General features: G+C 38.0%; 1 protein-coding gene across 1 annotated transcript in view; it reads left to right on the forward strand.

The window, feature by feature from the left end:
* Positions 1–1,866: 1,866 nt before the first annotated feature.
* Positions 1,867–20,228, forward strand: part of ZDHHC20 (zinc finger, DHHC-type containing 20) — a 25,220-nt gene continuing 6,858 nt past the window's right edge. Inside the window, exons 1-7 of the mRNA XM_010282504.1 lie at positions 1,867–1,885; positions 5,679–5,773; positions 9,390–9,510; positions 10,911–10,980; positions 12,204–12,236; positions 13,067–13,187; positions 19,449–19,581. Of these exons, the coding sequence (XP_010280806.1) occupies positions 5,714–5,773; positions 9,390–9,510; positions 10,911–10,980; positions 12,204–12,236; positions 13,067–13,187; positions 19,449–19,581 (538 nt within the window). The 5' untranslated portion in view covers positions 1,867–1,885; positions 5,679–5,713. The remainder of the gene's footprint in view (positions 1,886–5,678; positions 5,774–9,389; positions 9,511–10,910; positions 10,981–12,203; positions 12,237–13,066; positions 13,188–19,448; positions 19,582–20,228) is intronic.

Below are 20,228 nucleotides of genomic sequence, written 5' to 3' on the forward strand. Positions count from 1 at the left end.
TCGAGGTGTATGCAAAGGTGTTTACTTAAGGTATATGAGGAGCCAAAGACAAAGCTTAATCTAAAGTACTTTTAGTATTTTTTTTTTAAGTTGAGCAAACAACCCTAATCAGTAAGCTTGTTTTAATTTACACGTTTTTAATTATTTTTCTCTTTTCCTTGTGTTATTGAAAAAGTTTTAACTGGAGAAATAACACACTAGTAAAACTTAAAGCAAAACACTCATAGGATTTGCCTTAAAAAATAATGCCACTTCTGTAGCACACCGTGGTGTAGTAGTGAGACCATATCATGACACAACTGGACCTGTTTTTACATTTACATGCATATTTTGCAGGTAATCATGTGCTTCAGGTCTGCTTCTCTGTGTGGATTGTGTCTCAGTTTCAGACAGAAACATGGGAGGAGAATGTGCAAGTATGCATAACTAATGTGAAATTAAGCTATTCTTTAGGATTTACCTCCTTTAGTTTGAAGCCAAACTTGTCTGTTCTACATTATAATTTCTTCCTTCTTTAGGTGGAAGGAACCAGGATCTTTTCCATTGACTTTGTAGAGGCTTCCATGGACAGATAGATGGTGCCACATGAATATTTTAAGGAATATTAAATATTATTATAAATATTAAGGCGAGGGGGAGAATGGGGGGAACAACCAACCAAAACCACATAGCTGGACAAAAAGAGGTCATCTATACACTGAGATATCACCTCATTATGTCTCTCTTTGACTATAAAAAGAGGCACGGTTGCATAATATAGTTGCAGACCCTTTTACTATAGATATCTGCAGTTCAGTGAGACACATGCCACCTCTGTGGCCAAAGTAACCCTTCAGAAGGAAGTCTGCAATGTATCCTGAAGCCCTGCAGATTTAAGACTCTAGTGTGCATTAGGAAAAAGCTCTTTTGAACTGGCACACAGACTAATGACTGTAGAAATGTCAGAGCTGAGACAGGAGACAATGTGGAGTGAGGTGAACTGCGGTAGGCAGGGTATGCTGTGTTAACCTTTCGCGCATGCCAATGACCAGAAGCTTAAATTTACTGTATAAGATGAAGAGTCAGGAAAAGATCCTTTCCTTGTTGAATTTCAGGAATTCAGTGTCGTGAGGAAGAGCTCTAGCGAGGGGAGTGATATGACCAAAGCAACCCAATAAGTACAGCAACTCTCTGTTCAGCACCTTACCTGAACTGATGAATGAAGTGTGAAGGTTTTGGAGAAGCCTGAGGGCAGGAGGATGTACTACTAGTCAGGCAGTATAGAAGGTATATCTGAACAATAGAATTTGCTGTTGGAATAAATGGAAATGAGGATATAGGAGAGAATGAAGTGGAAAGGTTTTAACTATGTCTGAAGAACTCGGGTCAGGGGAAAAAAGTCAAAAATACCATGTCACAGGAAGAAGGAAGTGGTGGGGAAGAAACTAACAGAGGGAAATAAGTTACATGTAATACAGTTTAACAGGGACTTCTGTAGGAACAATTTTTATTTCATTTTCTGCTTTCAAATGGAACACCTGTTGGCCTAGTTGTTGACTTGGAAAACTTTGCTAGGTGCATATCTGAAGGAGAACATGCATAAATTACTATCTAATTAATGTCTGTGAAAAGGAGTGTCCTCGCTTGGTTAGTGCAGGGAACTGGATCTCTTCAGCTCTTCCACTTACTCACCAGGCCTCAAGGGCTGGCAGGAGGAATACTAACTCCTGTTCTACCCCAGAGCGGGATAGGGAGGCTCTACTAACACCTGAAGTATGCTTTGGAACAAGTTGGCTATGTCATATATCTTGCTTTTAGCCAAACATTTGATTCAATGCAGATTTACTTACCATTTATCTTTTTTTTTTTTCTCTTCCAGTTACGATTTCTTCAACTGCAGAAAAAGGTAATTTTTTAAAAAATTTTTTTGAAGATGTGAATTGTTCTGTTGCATGCAACTCTTAAGGGACACAGAATTTAAACATACTCCTTTATGTGTAAGCTCTGTGTAGTGAGTAGATTAGTGCTAAGAAACAAGGTAAATATTGTGAGGTTGAGTCTGTTTAGCTTCTAGTACTACAAGCTTGGGATGATGACAAGACCTGTGAGTAATGCAACTATGATTTAGGTTTGCAAATGTTTTTTAAATGGGTACCTTCTAAGATCAGGGAAAAAAAAGGAGAGAAGGAAATGCGGCAGATCCACAAGTCCATCTTCTGTTTATTCCTGAACACACCCTGTGTCCTGAAAGAGTTCTGGAAGAGGAAGAATTGTTGTTCTACTGCTTGCTATTTTCCAAACAGCTTACCAAATTCCTCAGAACCCCATTCTTTAGGACTGGTTAGAACTGTGCAAAACACAGCTATTTCAAAGGTAGCTGCACATTATAATTTTAAATTTCTAGGTCAAGTGGTTAAGGCCTTGTTTTGACAAACTTTACTTAAGCCTTCCTATTGGCTTTGGCAAGTATATGCCACAGTGGGTAGTGCTTAAAGATAAAAACTGACCAGAAAATATTCCAGCATTCTTGCTCTGCCACTCCTTTTATTGTGAATAAAAACTAGTCTAAAGGATGGTTCAATTCCAGAAGTTCATTTTTTTTTTTATAAACCTTTCTTCCTTTTTTTTTTCCTGTAGAAATACAAATTATTGATGCGATATTTCTTTGGGGGTTCATTTCAACTTATGGGGGGACATGAGTGGTAGATTAAGCATAGACTTGCATTTTGGCTGTCCACAGAGGGCTATCTTCAGAGTGTGAGACACTGGTAAGAGTCTCTCATCTTTTATATATTTTTGCAAAAGAGCATAGAATTTGGAACTAATCTAGCAGTTTTCTTCCTGGTGGGGAACATCCAAGGGAACACTGTGAAAGGAAGGAACCTTGATGGAATCTGTCCTTTTTCATCTTCTAATGAAGAGGTGAAATAATGTGAAAATCTTCAAAATAAACTGTAAGCCATTCAAGATGGGAGCTGAGTCTTACCCTGGATTTTTACATCACATTGCACAGCTGGGCTTAACCTAGACTTTGCAAAATTCTGCAGATTGCTGCTGTTCAAATCCTTTTACTCCAGTACTTAATTACAACTTTTGATCAAATGAGTGGCAATTTCTTCATTCTATTAAAGCTAATTGTTTCTCTGTAGTTCATATTCTTGTATAGATTTATATCCATTAGGTTAGGTTAATAAAGTAAACTCTGAATCTCTCTTAACAATGTAATATACTCCTGTTATAGATTATTACCTCTCTGTAATCTGACTCTGTCTTGGAAGTAGTATTAAGAATGATTCAGAAAAGGATATTAAGGGCAAAACTCAGGAGGGCTTAGCATATTTCAGGAGGATTCTAAGACCATGTCTTAAGGCTTTGTCCTCCTTAGGGCATGAGTTATGGTCTAATATGCATCAGTGCCTTTAAAGAGAAGTGACTCCACTTGGTCACAGCATGGCACCAAGAGTCCCGGATTCCCTTAGCTTAGCCAGGACTTCTCCATGACTCTGAGTCTGGCTAAACTGGCAGGTATTGGTGATTGAGGTTTTTGATGTATTTTCCATCTAGCTTGTAATTACAAGAAAAGGAGCCGAATGGGAATGAGGCTGGTTTATATTTGTACTGGAAGCTGATGCAAGGTGCTTCACGGAGTAGTCTGCAGCAGAGATACTGCTACCCAAAATGGTGGGTACATGGACTGCCAAAGTGAAGCCATCAAAATTGGTATCTTCCCTCCCTCTCATTTCTTGTGTAATCGCAACACAGGAGTGGGAAAAGAAGCAAGAGTTTATTCAGTGTGGGGCCAGTATGGACTGCCAATTCCAGGCTCTTTCTCCTTTAGACTGGGTGGTGCCCATCACTGGAACAGCTGTGAAAGTCTTGTTCTTTCTTGAGTTGTCCCAGTTTGGCTACTGAGGAGAGGCTTTTGGCTGTTAATGATGGTGACAGATTGCAAGATCTCAGTGCAAGAGTGCAAGAGCACTTTAAGAACTGTCTCTTTCTATAAATAGTGGTAGCACTGGCACAGATCTGTACCTTTGCTGCAGCCAGCTTTGGTGCCTGTTATTCTGTGTGGTGTTGGGGCATTACAGCCTGTGACAAGACTTTGAGGTTCTGCTGGTTGAAGTATTGTGTGTGCCCTAAAAATAATCCTTCAAAAGAATCTGAATTCTGGGGGTGATTCTTTATGGACAGACTAGAATGGTTTACTGTGTAAGTTCGTTTTGCTGTGCCCTGCCCTCTCCTGTATCTCATTTCCTCTTTCCTTCTGGTCAACTCCTCTCACCCTCTTCTCCCCCAAAGCTCTGATCTGTGCAGCTGATTCCACTCCAGTTTTGTGTCTGTTTCTCTTTTCCAGACTGTTTTCTCATGGTTTAGTTACTTAACCGCATTGTGTTTGAATGTGTATAGTATGTTTTTAATAAAAGACAATTTCTAATTATGCAGTGCCTAGTATTGTGATATATGAGTCCTTTCCTATCAGAATGACTATTTTAGGATGGCTTTAGAAAAAGGTTTTGCTTCTTGCATTTTCAGTCAGCTCCACAGATTAAAATTTGCCAAATCTGTCTGTAAGGTTGGAGGAGTCAGAGGCAAAGGTAAAAAGCATCATTATCTGAAGAAAGCTCAAATACAGTTTGTTTGGGTTTTTTACTGCAACAAGCAATGAAAATCCTGAAAGATGATAAATTAAGACCACGTCTTCTCTGACTGTGCACAAGCATTTTCTGAGCTGTTGGAAGTTCCCAAAGTTTTGAGCCTGTTCTGCCATCCGTGAAGTATGTCATACAGCTTCTTAAAGGACTCTCTTTATGTGCATGGGAAAGTAGGTCAAGTTTCCTTCTTCCTGCAACTGAAGATAATATAAGTGAAGATAATGTAAATATTTGGTATGACTTCTTTTCTAAAGCTTGCTCTTCTGGCATAACTGATCTGTTTCCTCTTGACAAGTGGTAAAAGAAACTGTTAGAGGAAACAAGATCAGAAGAAGCTTCCCCAGTCATAAGGTCTGGCGCTCTGGCCTTTAAGGCAACTATATCACCCCTTCAGAAATTGATTGAGCTCCCTACTAAAGCCACTGTCATTTTGTTGCCACTGTGACTATAATAGGAGGACTCTTCCAGATTATATCCCTCTGGTGATTTGAAAGAAGATAATCAGACAATTTTTAACTCATGTCTAGCTCTCGTCTCAGAGTGCAGTTGCCTCCAAACCCCTGGTGTGGAGTTTTTACTGTCATTCATGATCAGTGCTTTCAACAATGGCACAATACTGTGCTGTTTCTATTAGAAGTAGAAATTAAATTGAATTCTCTAGGTCAGTTATCAAATACTTTACTATAATCTAGAATGGAATTGTAGCATCATCTTTATCCAAACAGGTTGGTTAGTTACATGCCACAGGTGAAGCTGTGGTCAGTTCTGGGTATTTTTGGTTGGTTTGGTTTTTTTTCCCTTCAAAGTCTGTTGTGGAATCGTACATAAAAGCATATTATTTCCTTAAGGAATAGCAACCATCAAATTTGGTAATTTATTACTATTATTACTTTAATTTTTTTTTTTTACACTCCTAGAGTGCTAAGTCTACTCAGGGAAAAGGTTTAATATAACTTAATTTTGTTTAGCACTCATCAAATATTGATGATCTTATTTTGTCGTCTCTTCAGCTATATTCACCAAGCTCTTATTTGTATTTTATTGCAGTTGTCTACCTTGTGGTTTTTCATCTGTCATTTGTCATGTTTGTATGGTCCTATTGGAAGACAATTTTCACAGCTCCTGCATCCCCCTCTAATGAGGTAAATATAATGTTAGAAAAATGTCAATGCCTTTTTTTATAAATAGCTGAACTGTTTTCAGTGGTGAAACTTGTTTGCAGTACTGCATGATTCACCTTTCCCTTCTTATTATCTAAAATAGAACAGCATGACAGTGTATCATCAATGGAAATGATCAAGTTACTCTTAAAATACTGTATACTTTGTGTAATGACATTTTCTTATACGAAATGTGCATTTAATTAATCACAAGTTTGACAGTCATGTACAGTGCTTTGCTATGAAGGAGCTTGCTTGAAACCTGGAATTTTTAAAACCGATAAATCAAATACAGTGACAACATTTTTATATTTCCATTTTAGACAGTTTTGACCTTGGTTTGGGTAAGAAAAAGTAGTAATGCAATGTTTACTCATAACCTGGAGGACTGAACCACTTACTATTAAGTCAAAGGTTAAGGTTTAGGGAGAAGTGAGAAGTGAATACATAAAGAAGCTTTATATAATGGCAGAAGAATGCATGATGACTGTAAGAAATTTTGTTTTGTAAAAGAACAGTATTAATTGCAATAAGCCTGAGATGGATTACCTTGTTTTCTATTTTCTCTGAGGTGTGTGTATGTAAGGATTAAATACTGGCACCAAATTTAAAATAACTTCCCTTCCCTTCCCTTCCTTGGTTTTATAAAGCTTTTAAATTGGTTAAACTGTTTGATGCTTTGGTTGCTCTGTGGGGGATGAATTTTTATTCTATTTTTGGCAGGACTGACTTTCAGTGCTAATGTCAAGCTTAAACATTTTTCAAAAGAGTTTAAACCATGCTTCTAAGGAAAAGCAAACAGTGCTCTGTAGTGCTTAATTATGGCTTAGAGATCTGTATCTTAAAGCTACAGAATATAAAATGAAAAAAGCTAAAGATTATTCTGCTGTTTAGCTAATCAAAAAGAGTAGTACTGAATTTTTAAACCTTAAAAATTCCAAGGGGCTTGTCTTCAGGGTGGTTTGTTTTGGCTTTATATGGGATGATTCTTCAGGAAAATGATAAAGTTAAGCAGGTTAGCTCATTAAAATGTGGTTGGAACTGTGTTATTCCAGGTTTTGTAAAGCTATATGAACTGGAGCTGCTCATAAAGCTAATGCCTAGTAACTTTTACTGTCTGCTTGGATTCTTCAATAATAGAAAACTTATGACAGTACTTATCCTGTAGTTACAGTAAAGTTTTAGCAAGCTTTTCATATTCAGTGAGCGAAAGGGATGGTTTGGGCATATGGCATGTAATGAATATTTCCTATATCAAGTGTGGGGGTAGATCAGATTTCATGCAGTTTTCTTCTACAGCTAGCTTTAAAAAAGAAAAAAAAAAAGGGGGAGGGGAAGCCAAAAAAGAAAAACCCCACAACAATAAACAACAAAAAACAAACACACACAAAAAAAAAACCAAACCCCAAGCAACACAAAAAACAACCACGCAAAAAAATCCCACCACCGCTTTTTCTTCTTCTGGGCAAGTCCCTTCTGTTCATGCACCAGTGAGTAATTTGTGCTGGTTATACTTCAAAAACAAAGCCTGACTTCAGAATCTCCCCATTGTATGAGTGTAAACGTATATATTTTTAGTCATTCAAATTAGCCATTCTTGTGAAACAAATAGCATCCTGTGATCTTACTATTGAACTAAAAAAAGATTCTGCAGCTGCTGTTGTCTTAGTGTAATCCCTGTACATTTGTCGTAAGAAAGAACAATCAACATTATACAAGATCCAGAAAAAGGAAGGAAACAAAGGGACTCTTCTGTTTTCAATAAGAACTGCTGGAACCTCATTGGAAATTCTGTTAGCTATGTGGTAACAGACAACTTTTGATGTCTTTGAACATATCCTGCCTTTGTCCAAAGAGACTATGGACTCATGGCCCTATGAATCTCTGAAATTAGAACAGAATATAGCTCTTCGGAAAACCAAAATCCTATCCAGGATTTTTTGAGTACTATTATGATGTTACTTCTAAGTTTTAAACCCTGTGATTTAGCTCCTTTTCTGTGCATTAATGGTTTGACATAGAAATGTCATCTAGAAGTAGTATTTCATGTTTAATGCAACCTCTGCTTGATTGCAGGTCATGGCGATAGGCCTCGGGTCACCTAGCAGACTCACAAGGGCAGTAGGGAGGAAAGCATACTGCACCACTGTTTGCTGGCATGATGCTTCATATCTGTCATAAAATTTTGATGTGAGCATCTCCAGTTTTCATATTTGAGTAAATATGTATCTTGGAGATTAAGATTTCAAAATGAGGTCAAACTCTTGGTGATGACTGAAATGTTAAACTTTAATTTCACCCTTCACATAGATTAATCATAGTTTCTGATTATTTAAAAGGGGATTGTGTTTCCTATTTCACTCTTGAATGGTGGATGGGCCCAATAACTGGGATGATCCTATACGTAACAGGAGGCTTAACTAGCTTCTGTGAGATAGGAGGCAACTTTTTTGCACTCTGAGTTAGAAAGTAACAGAGAGAAATTGCAGCAATGTCTTACTGCTTCCTCCTTTCTGTAAGTGAAGTCTTCATTGTTGCTTGCCAACTGACTGTAATCCATAAGAGGAAAAAGTACAGGATGAGAGGAAAATCCATGTGAACTAATCATATACATGTTCTTGGTAGGAAAATATGGTCATATTAAACCACACTAAGCCAGTTTTTGTTCCAGCTGCACACACAGCATTTTCCACTCACTACCATGAATACTTTGTCTATGTGTGCTCATAAAAAGGGCTCTTGTAGTCCATGCAGGAAGCTCAGAGTTTAAAAGTGCTTCAGAACAGAAAAATACCAAAGGAAATAGTGAATTCAGCCCCCACTCCACAGGGGCTTGTCAGCACACTGGGTTTTATAGGGCTTAATGGTAAAGCTCATAATTTCGGTGGATACCAAACTAAGTGTTTCACGTGAGTAAAAGCTCTCCAGGTTCTTCTGGTAAAGCTTTACATTTCAGTGAGGCTTCAACAGGAATGTTCCTCATGCTTTACTCAGAATTTTAACTCTCTCTCAACCTGTACAGGCTTTGCTGAAGTTTCTTTCAATACAGCTCATGGATTTTGAGACTAGTGCTGGCTACTCCCAAGTAAAAATTCCAGTTTGAAGCTCTGTGCTGAAGCCATGAAGCCCCCACCCTCCTTTTCCCTGCTCTGTGGTTTGTACCTGTCTCTAAGTCAGAGAGAGAAAGTGGGATAAGAGAACTTCAGTGCCCTGTAGCAGCAAAGGACTGTTGTACCTTCCTCTTGTTCGCAGATCACTTAATTTACACTGATCAGGAATTAAAGGAAAGGTTGCGCTTTCTTAAAACTCCCCTGAGTCTCTGCCTTCCTTTGTGTTGAAGGGAAAATCCTATAGATAAAGGAACAGAGATAAAGATTATTTTCTTTAAAATATGCCCAGGACCGTCATGGAGTTTTAAGGATCTCCTGTAATTTCTGTAGCATTCTTTTTTCTTTATGTGCATTTTTTTGGTCCGGTGGATGGGTGTTGTCCACAGACACAGGATTAAGATACACAGCGTATTTTCCTTGGAGCTTTACTAGAACACAGAGTAATAATTAATCTCTTTCCTTCGTTCCATTTTCTCCCTCCCTCCTAGTTCTGCTTGTCAAAAGCTGATAAAGAACAATATGAAAAAGAAGAGAGACCAGAATCCCAGCAGGAGATTTTGAGAAGAGCTGCTAAAGACTTGCCTATCTATACGACAACAGCATCGAGAGGTGAGAGAAAAAGATAATTTTGTGCTTCTGAAACTGCTAGTTTAATTCAGTGACATCCATTTGATGTCACTGAATGAACAATCTATTAAGCACATATTGCAAAGGCCATGACCTTGTTTTGTTATTCGTTTGGACTGTTGGGCTTTTTTTCCTCCCAGGATAAACTGAAGTCCTTTTGTCTCGGGATCTCAACATGCAGCCAGTATTTGGAATTAAAAAAAAAAAAAAACAAAAAACACTCTTCTAGAAGCTGATGGATGACACCATTTATCTCTAATTGTGGCTACAAAAAATAAACGCAGCAAAGAAATATAGCTAATACAGCTAGGAATAGAGAAAACTAAACTTTTTACTCAATTTTACAATCATTTATATCCCCCTTTTAAATATCTTTTTTTTTTAAGCTGTATCAGTTCAGCAGAAGGGGAAACATCATACTTAAGGCTAGAATTTAAGGATGAATAAATGTTGTTTCATTACCATCTGTAATTCAGTACAAAGCTAGTTATGGGCTATTTCTGTATTTGCCTTTAATACATATAAGCATTTTTATTCCAACTTATATATGAATGATCTGTGAAGCTGCTGTCTTATACATAATGTATATTCTTTAAAAATCTATCTTTTATGTGTATATATATATCTATTTCTCTTTCTTGAAACTAGCAACCCTGTAGTGTTTTCAAAAAACATAAACTACTCAGAATAATGGTTACCAAAGTTTACTGTGACTTTACAGACAAAATCTAAGGACACCTGGCTTTTTCGAATACAAGCCTCCCTTTAAAGGAATCCCAATCTTAAGTTCCTGGAGTGGTCTGGGAAGCTCTTGCAGCTCTTAGCGATTCTGCTTAGCTGTAGGTGTAAGCTTTCCTCCTCCTTTCAAACTGCCTGTGCTGGTGTCTTATTTCCATTGAGAAGAGCCTGAAGGCTTGTTTTAAAATATCCAGGAAAGATGAGGAAGAGCTGATTTACTGAACAGTCTGATAGATCACTATTTGCTGAAGAGGATAAAGAAAGCTAATGCAGAAAGTTGGCTTGCCGAACGAACATAGTTTCACAATGGAATGCCTGAGTACCCCATCCAGAGGTGAAAGAAACCAAGCGACAGGGGATCAGCACCAGAGGATGGAGGATGGGAAGACTGGGGAGCAAAAGAGTAAATGGAAATGTACTCAGTACAATAGTAATAGATGAAAGTGTTTTAAATAGTTTCATATTTTACATTTCTTAAAAAACTCAAAAGTAACATTATATGAGCATAGGCACATGAAGGTCTGTGAGAACAGGTGTGGCAGGGGAGGGCAGGAAGTTCTTTAAGATTTAGTTCATGTTAAGGGGGAAAACCTTTGTAAAATTAAATGAGTTTTAATGACTTGATCCTTGCCACTTGAATGCAGCAATCAGATACTGTGATCGATGCCAGCTAATCAAACCTGACCGCTGCCACCACTGTTCTGCATGTGACATGTAAGTTACTGAATCTGAAATGATGGATTTCCTCTCTCCTGCGATCATCACTTCAGTGTGTTCATGTCTTCAGCTTGTTCATGTTTTCAGTGTGTCAGCCCTTGCATAACAGCAGGTTTTACTATTTATTCCTCTCCCAAGACTATCAGTACTTGAATTTCATGAAAGAGCAAAGTTCCTCCTGTTGGTGCAATATTATTTTTGTAAGCCCATTGTCCAAAGTGGCAGAACTTTTTAGGAAATCTGCTTGTAGCTTTATAAAACAGTGCTTATATTGAAAAAAAAAATAAATAATCAGCAACTGAAAGTAAAGAAAGGCAGGTCTGAGATACTGGCACCAGCAAATGCTTATTATAGAACTCTTTTATTGTCTATTGCTTCTGCAGCCTTGAAACAGATGTGTGCTACTAATAATGTTAAAAATCTTTTTCTCAAAGATTGACAGTGGAATCACATGCCTTAGCCTATTCAGAGACATCACTGTTATTCCCGAGCTTCATTCTGAATCATCAGAGAAGTCAGTAAGGGCGTTGAAGACTAAGGCTATGAGTGAGACTTCAGTAGGCTGAGCTTGAGGAAATGTAGTTAACTGAAGAACCTAATACACCTCTTTTGGCTAAAATTACATTTATTAGCAAATACAGTGAACGTCTGTGTGTCTGAAATGTCTAGTATCTGCCCTTGTACTAAAACTGGATGAAACTGGCATGTGGACTATTGAAATTACCCACTGTGCTGTTCTTTTCCTCAATTAGCATTAAAAAACAAGCAAGCAAGCAGCAAACTAAAAAATGTAGCAAAAAATAACCCTAAGGTAGACTGAGTTGAAGTGAATGCCAGGCTGACATACCTTATCCACACAACTCCGAAGGGTCCTTTGGGTTTGTTTTCTCTCAGTGTGCACATAAAACTAGTATGGCTTAATGAACTATTACATAGTGTTGCTCAGTAGTGCTTCCCATGTTAATTTAAGAGACTCTCTTTGTAATTTCTGAATCTCAGTTCGTCTTTTTGGGTGAAAGGATGGCTGCTATAATATAGAAAATTGGCATGATTGAGAAGCACTTGAAAAAGATAGAGTGGGGAAAAATACTTAAAAAAAAAAAAAACAAAACAAAACAAACCACCACAAAACCAACCCCTAAACCTGTAGAAGCTAAAAGTATGTGTCTTAGAAAGAAAACGTATTTTTCCTTTAACTTACTGGAAATTATCTCTTTCAGATGTGTACTAAAAATGGACCACCACTGTCCATGGTAAGTTTGTAAAAACAAAAAAGATCAGTATAATAATGATTAATTAAATCCTACATGATGAATTAGATGCTGCTTCAAAAATGCAACTTTGAAGTAAAACTTGATTTTCACAGAACTTCTTGAGGCTCTAATATGTGAAAATAAATCTTGTTCCTAATGTGTGTTCCAACATAGCGTTGTAGGCCCAGTAGCCCATGTCATGCAGTTTCTCCTTATATAGAGAAACCCTGGCATTAACGAGACCTATGAGAAATGTCATTTCTTTCTTTTGTTTATTTTGGTATTGTTACCAGGAGAAGACACTCACTACACTGTGAAAATCGGCTCTCAATTCTAGATGATACATAAGACCCACTCGGACAGTTACTCTTCTGCAGTTTCTATTCACTGGTAGTCAGTAGAAATATTATCTGCTGTCACTGTAAATATACTGCTATCAGTAGTTGACTTGAAGGTGGTTTTGTAACGAAATCAACATCCACTGAAATTGATGGAGAGGCTCATATAATCTTCCATGATGACTGCAGTTGCCTCATAGTGTGTTCCTATGCAGACTGTATGTATCATACGCTTTGCCAGCTCACGTCCTGTCCTGTAGAACTTCACGGGGGGCAAAATTTATGTGAGGGGCCTAAATCATTTGGCCTGAGGAAAGAGACTTTGTTCAAAATGATAGCTTAAAATGCTTCTGAAACACTAGTGCCAGACTGTTTTGGACATACCACTGACGTCATACACGTTATGCTCTGCAAAAGCTGAATGTATTGTTTTTTATTTTATTTTATTTTTTGTATATCATAGTAACCTCTTTCTCTTTCCCCTCCTTCTAGGGTGAATAATTGTGTGGGATTTTCTAACTACAAATTCTTCCTCCTGTTTTTAATGTATTCCTTACTGTACTGTCTGTTTGTTGCTGCTACAGTCTTGCAGTACTTCATAAAGTTTTGGACAGTAAGTTCTAAGGCTTTTTTTTGTTGTTGTTGTTCATTTGTTTAATCCTGCATGTGTTATTGGAGGCTGCATCAGCATGTTGTCACTCACCATTTACTCTGTTCCAAAGTTCACTACCATTAACAGCATCAATCGAAGTGACTGAAGCAGGAGAACCTTCTGAATCTGAATGAATTACATGTATTACACTGCCCAGGATGAGTAATTGGGGGAAGAAGGTCAGATGAAGACACTTTGTGCAATTTCTCTGCTCCGTCAGAATCAAGTGGCACAGCTCAGGTTTTTTTGAGACTATTGGATAGAGATACGTAAATATAGAAAGAACTGGCTATGTGAGTTACATATATATTTATGTGTGTGTATACATACACACTTATATATAAAAATACTGACAAATGTGAAATAATTTTGTATCTTCATAGACTTGTCTACGGATAATCTGCTACCAGATAAGGCAGATTAATTTCTTGGGAACTGACCAAGCTTTGTTTTGGAGTCCTTACGTAGGCATGTCTGAATTTCATACAAGTGGCTTTTATTGATTTGATCTGGGTAGAATGCTGAGATATGTACAGTGTTAATGATATACATCTTCCTTGCAACTCTTAGCAGTTGTCAAATCATCAATACACATACATGCATCTTAGTAGATTTAGTAACTAAATGTTAAGGGCAACCATCCTTCTACGTAAGTGTTACATTCCTCTTACCAGTTTTGTTCCAGTCACATTCCAGGCTGAACAGAGTGTCTTCTGGTGGTGTTCCCTTTCTTCTCCAAAACCTTGTACTCTGCCTTGCTGTCTCTAGGCAGAAAAGCTAGTGTCAGAATTCCTTTAATCAGTGTCCATTAACTAGCATGGGAAAAAAATAATGTAAGTGGAAGGCTCTCTATCACATCTTTATAAGTAAATAACAGCATTCTTAGATGGTGGTTGCTGTCAGAGTAACTGGGAAAAGCAGTCATTATCTGTAGCTGTACAAAAAATGTTTATGGGAGCAAAAAGATGTTGCCATGTCAGGGTAAGGGAAGCTTGATCATGTGTTCAGAATAACTGTACTTTGAGACAGTCGGCATTAGACAGGTAAGATAAATGGTGCAGAAAGTATGTTTGTTTGTGTTCATCTAAGCCTATGGGTCTGATCTGCCAAAGTACTATGTTTCTCTTAGTCTGTCAGTTCTGTATAGTGGCCTGTCACTGGAGAGCAGGGAACTATGTGGGAATCGAGCTGTCAGTCTTGTGGGAGATGAAACCCATAAATGTATTTATCAGTCATAGCTGTGGCTTGACAGATATTTAAAATTAAATGGCCTGATTCTGCTGTTCAGTCTTGCTTGACTGTAAATAGTTAAATTTTTAATCTGCCTGGCTGCTTTCCAGTGCTTTGTATGCAATTTCTAATGAAACTGTAAATGCTCTCTTACATATTTACCAGTCAGTGCTTGAGGAAAAAAAAACAAACATGAATTTGCTTTGTCATCCCAATTTATAAGTGTTAGTGCAACAAAAGTCTGCAGGACATACGACCACAGTGAACATTTAATACCAGCTTTTGCAGCAAGGCTCTTCCAGAGCCCATCGGACACAATATTGAAGTGGACCCTTGAGCAGAGGAAGTAAACTTAAGAGGGTTTTGTGGTTTTTTTTAATGATTTAGTTGTTAAAAATGCTTCCTGGAAGCATGGGCTACTTCTGAAATGTGACAATGGACAATGTAGTGGTGTGCTTGCACTTGTTGCTTTCATTTCCGGTTACTTCCAAGACAGCATCTAATGATGCCGTGATCTTATCATTAGAGTAGGTCTCTGACTCACTTTACTCGTATTTAAATCATTCATTCCACAAAGCTAATATTCCTCTGATCTTAGAGCCTGATTAAAGTAGACTTCCAGAAAGAGGTGGCAGCACTATAATCATCTAGGTTTGCAAAATTTAGTATGTCTCTAGTATGTAAGCTTTTAGGCAAGTGCTGTTGACTGCAGAATAGAGTCCTGGAAGTTTCTCTCTCCGTGTCCAGATCAGAGCGGAGTACTGCTGACATGTGCTGTCTGTAGACTGCTTCAGTGTATTGCTAATGCTCAGCTTTGTCTGCTACAGCATCAGACAGATGATTGTTTCAGCATTGAGGCTCTCTAGATGTTGTTCCCCCCAAGCTTGACCATCATAAATGTTGTAATATACCTTCAGAAGATGGTGTTTCTTTTTTGCTGCTTCATAGATGTTTTTCAGAGAAAGTGTGCAACAAGCTGCTGTATATATGCAGTGTTGGGATGGAAGATGAACTGCTTCTTGGGGAGTGTAGCCTTGGTCACTTCAAAACTTGCAGTAATGAGGCTGTGAAGGTGTATGCGCTAACTACACAAATTTTAGCAATCCATTGTTTTGCACTGTTGATTAATACTTGCATAGAGACACAACACACATATGCAGATACTTGCAAACATTGAGAGACGTGCATACCTACCTAGCTCTTCTGTTGAAGAAAATCTTTGTGTTTCCCACTTGCACGTGCAAGACTTTCACATAGCATCTTTCATGCTCAGTGCAGAAGCGCTGAAGAAGAAAGATTTTGATACTGTTCATACAGTGGTGGAACAACTACACTAGCTGTAAGTGTTTACCACAGGCTTACACACTGATGCAGATGTTAAAATCTCTTTTGTAGATAAGGGAACATGAATGACTCCTTTTTATGAATGACTCCTTTTTTTTTTTTTTTTCTTTATACTCATAACTACGTTTCCTATACTCGTGACATTTTTATTTCTACCTAGAAAGTTGTTAAAGATGACCAGGTAAAACCTCAGTTTAACCAAATGTATTTGACACAAACACCAGCACTGGCTGAATGCCCAGTCCATGATGTCTTGTTTACAGAGTGCATGGTGGTACTTCGCAGTGTATGGTTGTATCCACTCTCATTCTTGCTGCACTCCCTCCCCCTTGAAACCTGTGTATTTTCCAGCTGTTCTCAGTGTGTTTCATTGTCCTCCAAATTATTTTGGCAATCCTGAATATATTCAAGGATGTGATATGTGTTCCAGGTAGATGGCACATGCTTCTACAAAACTTCGGTTGTATTAACAAAAAAAACAAAACAGAAGGCGCAATTCCAGATCCTTAGTTAGAACTCATTCCTCTTGCATATACACACAAGGGCATATACCAGATCTGAGTTTTTCCTAGATTTAAGCTAGACCTAGCTACTAAAAGACTAATAACGAATGAAGCTCTGACAGCGCTTTTTTTGTTGTTGTGTGTTTTGTTTGGGGGTTTTTTATGACCTGATATATTCTCAAATGAGACTCTGCTTGTGAAGAAGTTTGTAGAGTACTCTTTCGAATAGTGAGTGGCTCCAGTCTAATTATGTGTGCTAAGTAGCCCTAATTTTATTGTGCAAATTGCTTCCCTTTGTAAGCTCTGCAGCTCTCTCACCTGCAAGTCTCTGCTTCTGTGCTGCTGCTGAGCATAATGATTTTCAATAACTAATGCCTGAAGTTTCACTCTCTTTTCACATGCTGTGGCATGTGAACTGCTGCTAGAACACAAGTGTGAATAAGCCTGTTATACGTACTCAAAGCCTGCATGCTTCTCTCCAGGAAGGAATTGGCCTTTTTTGAAAGATGCTTCAGTTCTGCAACTGTCATTCAAGAACTTAAAACCAGTGGCTGAAACTGGGTAGTCAGAAGAGGTAAATGCTCCCTGGGGATCATGCAGATCAGTTGTGCATAATTCAAAAAAATCCTTCTCCAGGTTATAGAGCTAGTGTTTTAGGAAGATGCAACTGAAATAAACTTCTGTTTTCTGGCCCACAGAAGACTAAGCTGCTACTGCTCTTTGAGCTTCAAAATCAACTGTTCTGAGAATTTTTTATAGAGAACTATTTTGTTTGAATATGCAATTCCAAAAGAGACATAGAAATAGAAGTTAAAAAAATTAATTAGGAAACTGGGAACACTGCAGTGTGCTCTGAGGTAGCAAAAGTCATTGTAGCTTTAACATGAAGCTTAGGAATAAGCAGCAATTGGAGTATGTATTTTGCTGGTCTTGATTTCAAAGGATGACAAACACAACATATCCCTACAGCAGGAGGAAGAGGGACTGTTGCACAAATTGTCTAAGCAAAACTGCATTTAAAAAAAAAAAAAAAAAGGCAGTAAATAAGGAAACTGAACTTAGATGGCAGTTGAGAGCTGGACTCTGCTGTCATTTGCCTACTGTGGCATGATCTGATGGTAGCCAGCATTTTTGAAAACGCTGTGTATATCTGCCTGACTGCAAACTAAATGCTTGGGCTCTCCCTAGGCTTTCTGCACAGATTAATGTAGCGTAAAAGCCATACATCTTGCCTGCAACACATTCATTAAGTGCTAGCATCTTAGCTAAGATGTCTAATACCACTCTTTAGGTGTGAAATTTGGAATTTAAAAGCTAATTTAAACTCAACTTTCCTGTTTCTTGCTTTATTTTCTTAAGGACTGGTTCAATTTCAGATGTTACGCTAAAGATACATCCCATAAACATATTGGCATTGAAGAATATTGGGAAGAAGAAAAACTACTGATGTGTTATGGGTTCTTTTTTTTAAACAAAGAAAATTGTGCAAAGAAAGGCAATTTTTTAATGTTTTTTACTGAAGCTACATCAAATGGTAATAGATATGTTCTGATGTCAGAAAGATTTTGTAATTTATAAACCGCAGTTTGATACCTCCGGATTATTCTGAGCTTTTCAGACCTTTAGGAATGGTTTCATCATACAGAATATTCAGATAAACCTTACTTGTGATGGAAATGAACAGCATGACGACACCTTTGCTAATTAAGCTGAGGAACCGCTTGAAAGTGATCCAGCCACAATCTGAATAGCAATACTTCTATGCTTCAGTAGGAAATGTCATGCCTTAGAAGTTAGTAGGGTGCTCTTAGGTACTCTCTCCTCCATTCCCTTGGAGAATGGGGGCTAAGGCTGCTGATGGGCGTTGGAACTCGGCAAATCTGAGAGCACGTATGCACACCCACTATATTGTTCTTAACAAAGCCTGTGCTGTTTTCAAACACTTCGCCTTAACATAATACTAGTGTTTAATAAATTGTCTTTGTTTGCGCAAAGCTTTGCCACAGGAAAGCTGCAGAGAATTGTCCAAAGGTAAAATCCAATATTGCTGTAATTATTTAAATACTGTTCCTAGTATAATTTTTCTAATCCAGTCATTCATGGTAGCTATTTGCACCATCACAGAAGGAGACTTGTAACCTGTTGCCTATGAATATAGGCAGTGTACAGGGATATAGGTACACCTATGTGCGCTTGATCTTAACTGAAATGTGTTTTAGTCTAGAAAAAAAAATCAGCCTTAGATAAGTGGGTATACGAACTGAGCTAATGGAAAAAGTAATGGCAATAATGCTAACTAAACAGCTGAATAAAAATAGCCTCTCTGCTTTCATAGTGCTGTTAAAGGTCAACTACTTAAAAGTACTGTGGTTTTGAGGATATAGAACTGAAATGGTATTGTTACAAATCCCATTGGCCTCTTGAAAGTGCAAGCCTAAAAATAGTTGGGGTTGGAATCAACTATCCAATATGGGTGGGGGGTTATTTTTTACACGGTGGTTGTACTGAAATTGTTGTTTTTCATGTAGATGTGGTGAATCACTTCTGGCTGGTCAGACACCGCAAATTTGTTTTACTAGGTATTTGCTGCATGTTGCCTAAACCTTAGAGATCATGAAAAATTGACTATCTGTCACAAGTCTTGCCTAGGAGTTGTTCAGTCCTGGAAACAGTATGACAGACATTTCCCTTTTACGTTCCTTACACCAGTTCAGAAGTAGGTTCAGCATTATTACCTTGCCAGGAAAGAGTTTGTACTTTTTTGTTGTGTTTTCTTCCCTTCAAAGAAAGTGATTTTGGATGTGTTTTCCCTGCGTCTCTGGCTGTGGCTGTACAGTTAACAATTTTTTAGCATAGGAAATTTTTTTCCCTGCCCACTACTGGGCATTTAAAAACTAACAGATGAACATATGCACTCGTGCTACTAAACTTCAGTGGAAGGGGTACCCATCAGCTTTAAACGCTGCTGTATACCAGTTTAACGTGACACAAAAGGAAAGCTGGGCTTGCGCTTTTTTTTTCCTTTGTGAGAAGTGAGGTGAAAGACCTATAGCAGATTGGGTGTGGCAGAAAATGTTTAGTGACAATACTGCATTATTTGCTAAAAAGTGTTAACATGTTAATCTCTTTCTCTCTTTCTCCCCAGAATGAATTGCCAGATACCCATGCAAAATTCCACGTACTATTCCTTTTCTTTGTGGCAGCCATGTTCTTCATCAGCATACTCTCACTCTTCAGCTACCACTGCTGGCTAGTTGGCAAAAACAGATCAACCATAGGTCAGTTAATTGAAATATGGAACTGTTCCTTGTCCAGAAAAGCAACAAGTCAATGAAATTGTGAGGGCTACAGGACATGCCGTCACATACAAACAGGATTTTAAAATATTGTGCAATAAGCATATTTGGTAAAAGTAATTAAAGGTGAAACACATGGGGAAATAAAGCATGTGTAGGGTCCTCTGCTGGAGACAAGTATTTGGATTGATGATGAATGTTAATTTCTTTTGTTTGTATTTTTGAGAGCTCTGAGGCACTGTGCATTTTTGTTATGGTTTTATATAGTGTTAAGTATGTAACACAACTGCTACTTGCCAGTAACCCTGTTCTAATACGTTGAGTGGCTGGGTGGCCCCAACCAAGGTGAAGGCTCTACTGTATATGAACGTACTATATTTTGAACTAGACCCAAAAGAGTATTCTTAAATCCTGTGAAATAAAATGGACCTCGCTATTAGGAAGTGTCTTGTAAAGGCAGTGCGATAAAAATGGAAACACTGATGCACGTTTCCTAAATAATAAAAGAGATTCCATAGTTTCTATGCCTAAATGTTTTAAATGGCATTGACCAGCATAAGCAAGTTATATGCATTAGTTAAAATATCAGAAGTTTTTGCTAAAACATTTTTGCAAGGGGCGGGGGGGGG

This window comes from Phaethon lepturus, unplaced genomic scaffold (assembly GCF_000687285.1).
Source record: "Phaethon lepturus isolate BGI_N335 unplaced genomic scaffold, ASM68728v1 scaffold26692, whole genome shotgun sequence".
NCBI classification, from domain to species: domain Eukaryota; kingdom Metazoa; phylum Chordata; class Aves; order Phaethontiformes; family Phaethontidae; genus Phaethon; species Phaethon lepturus.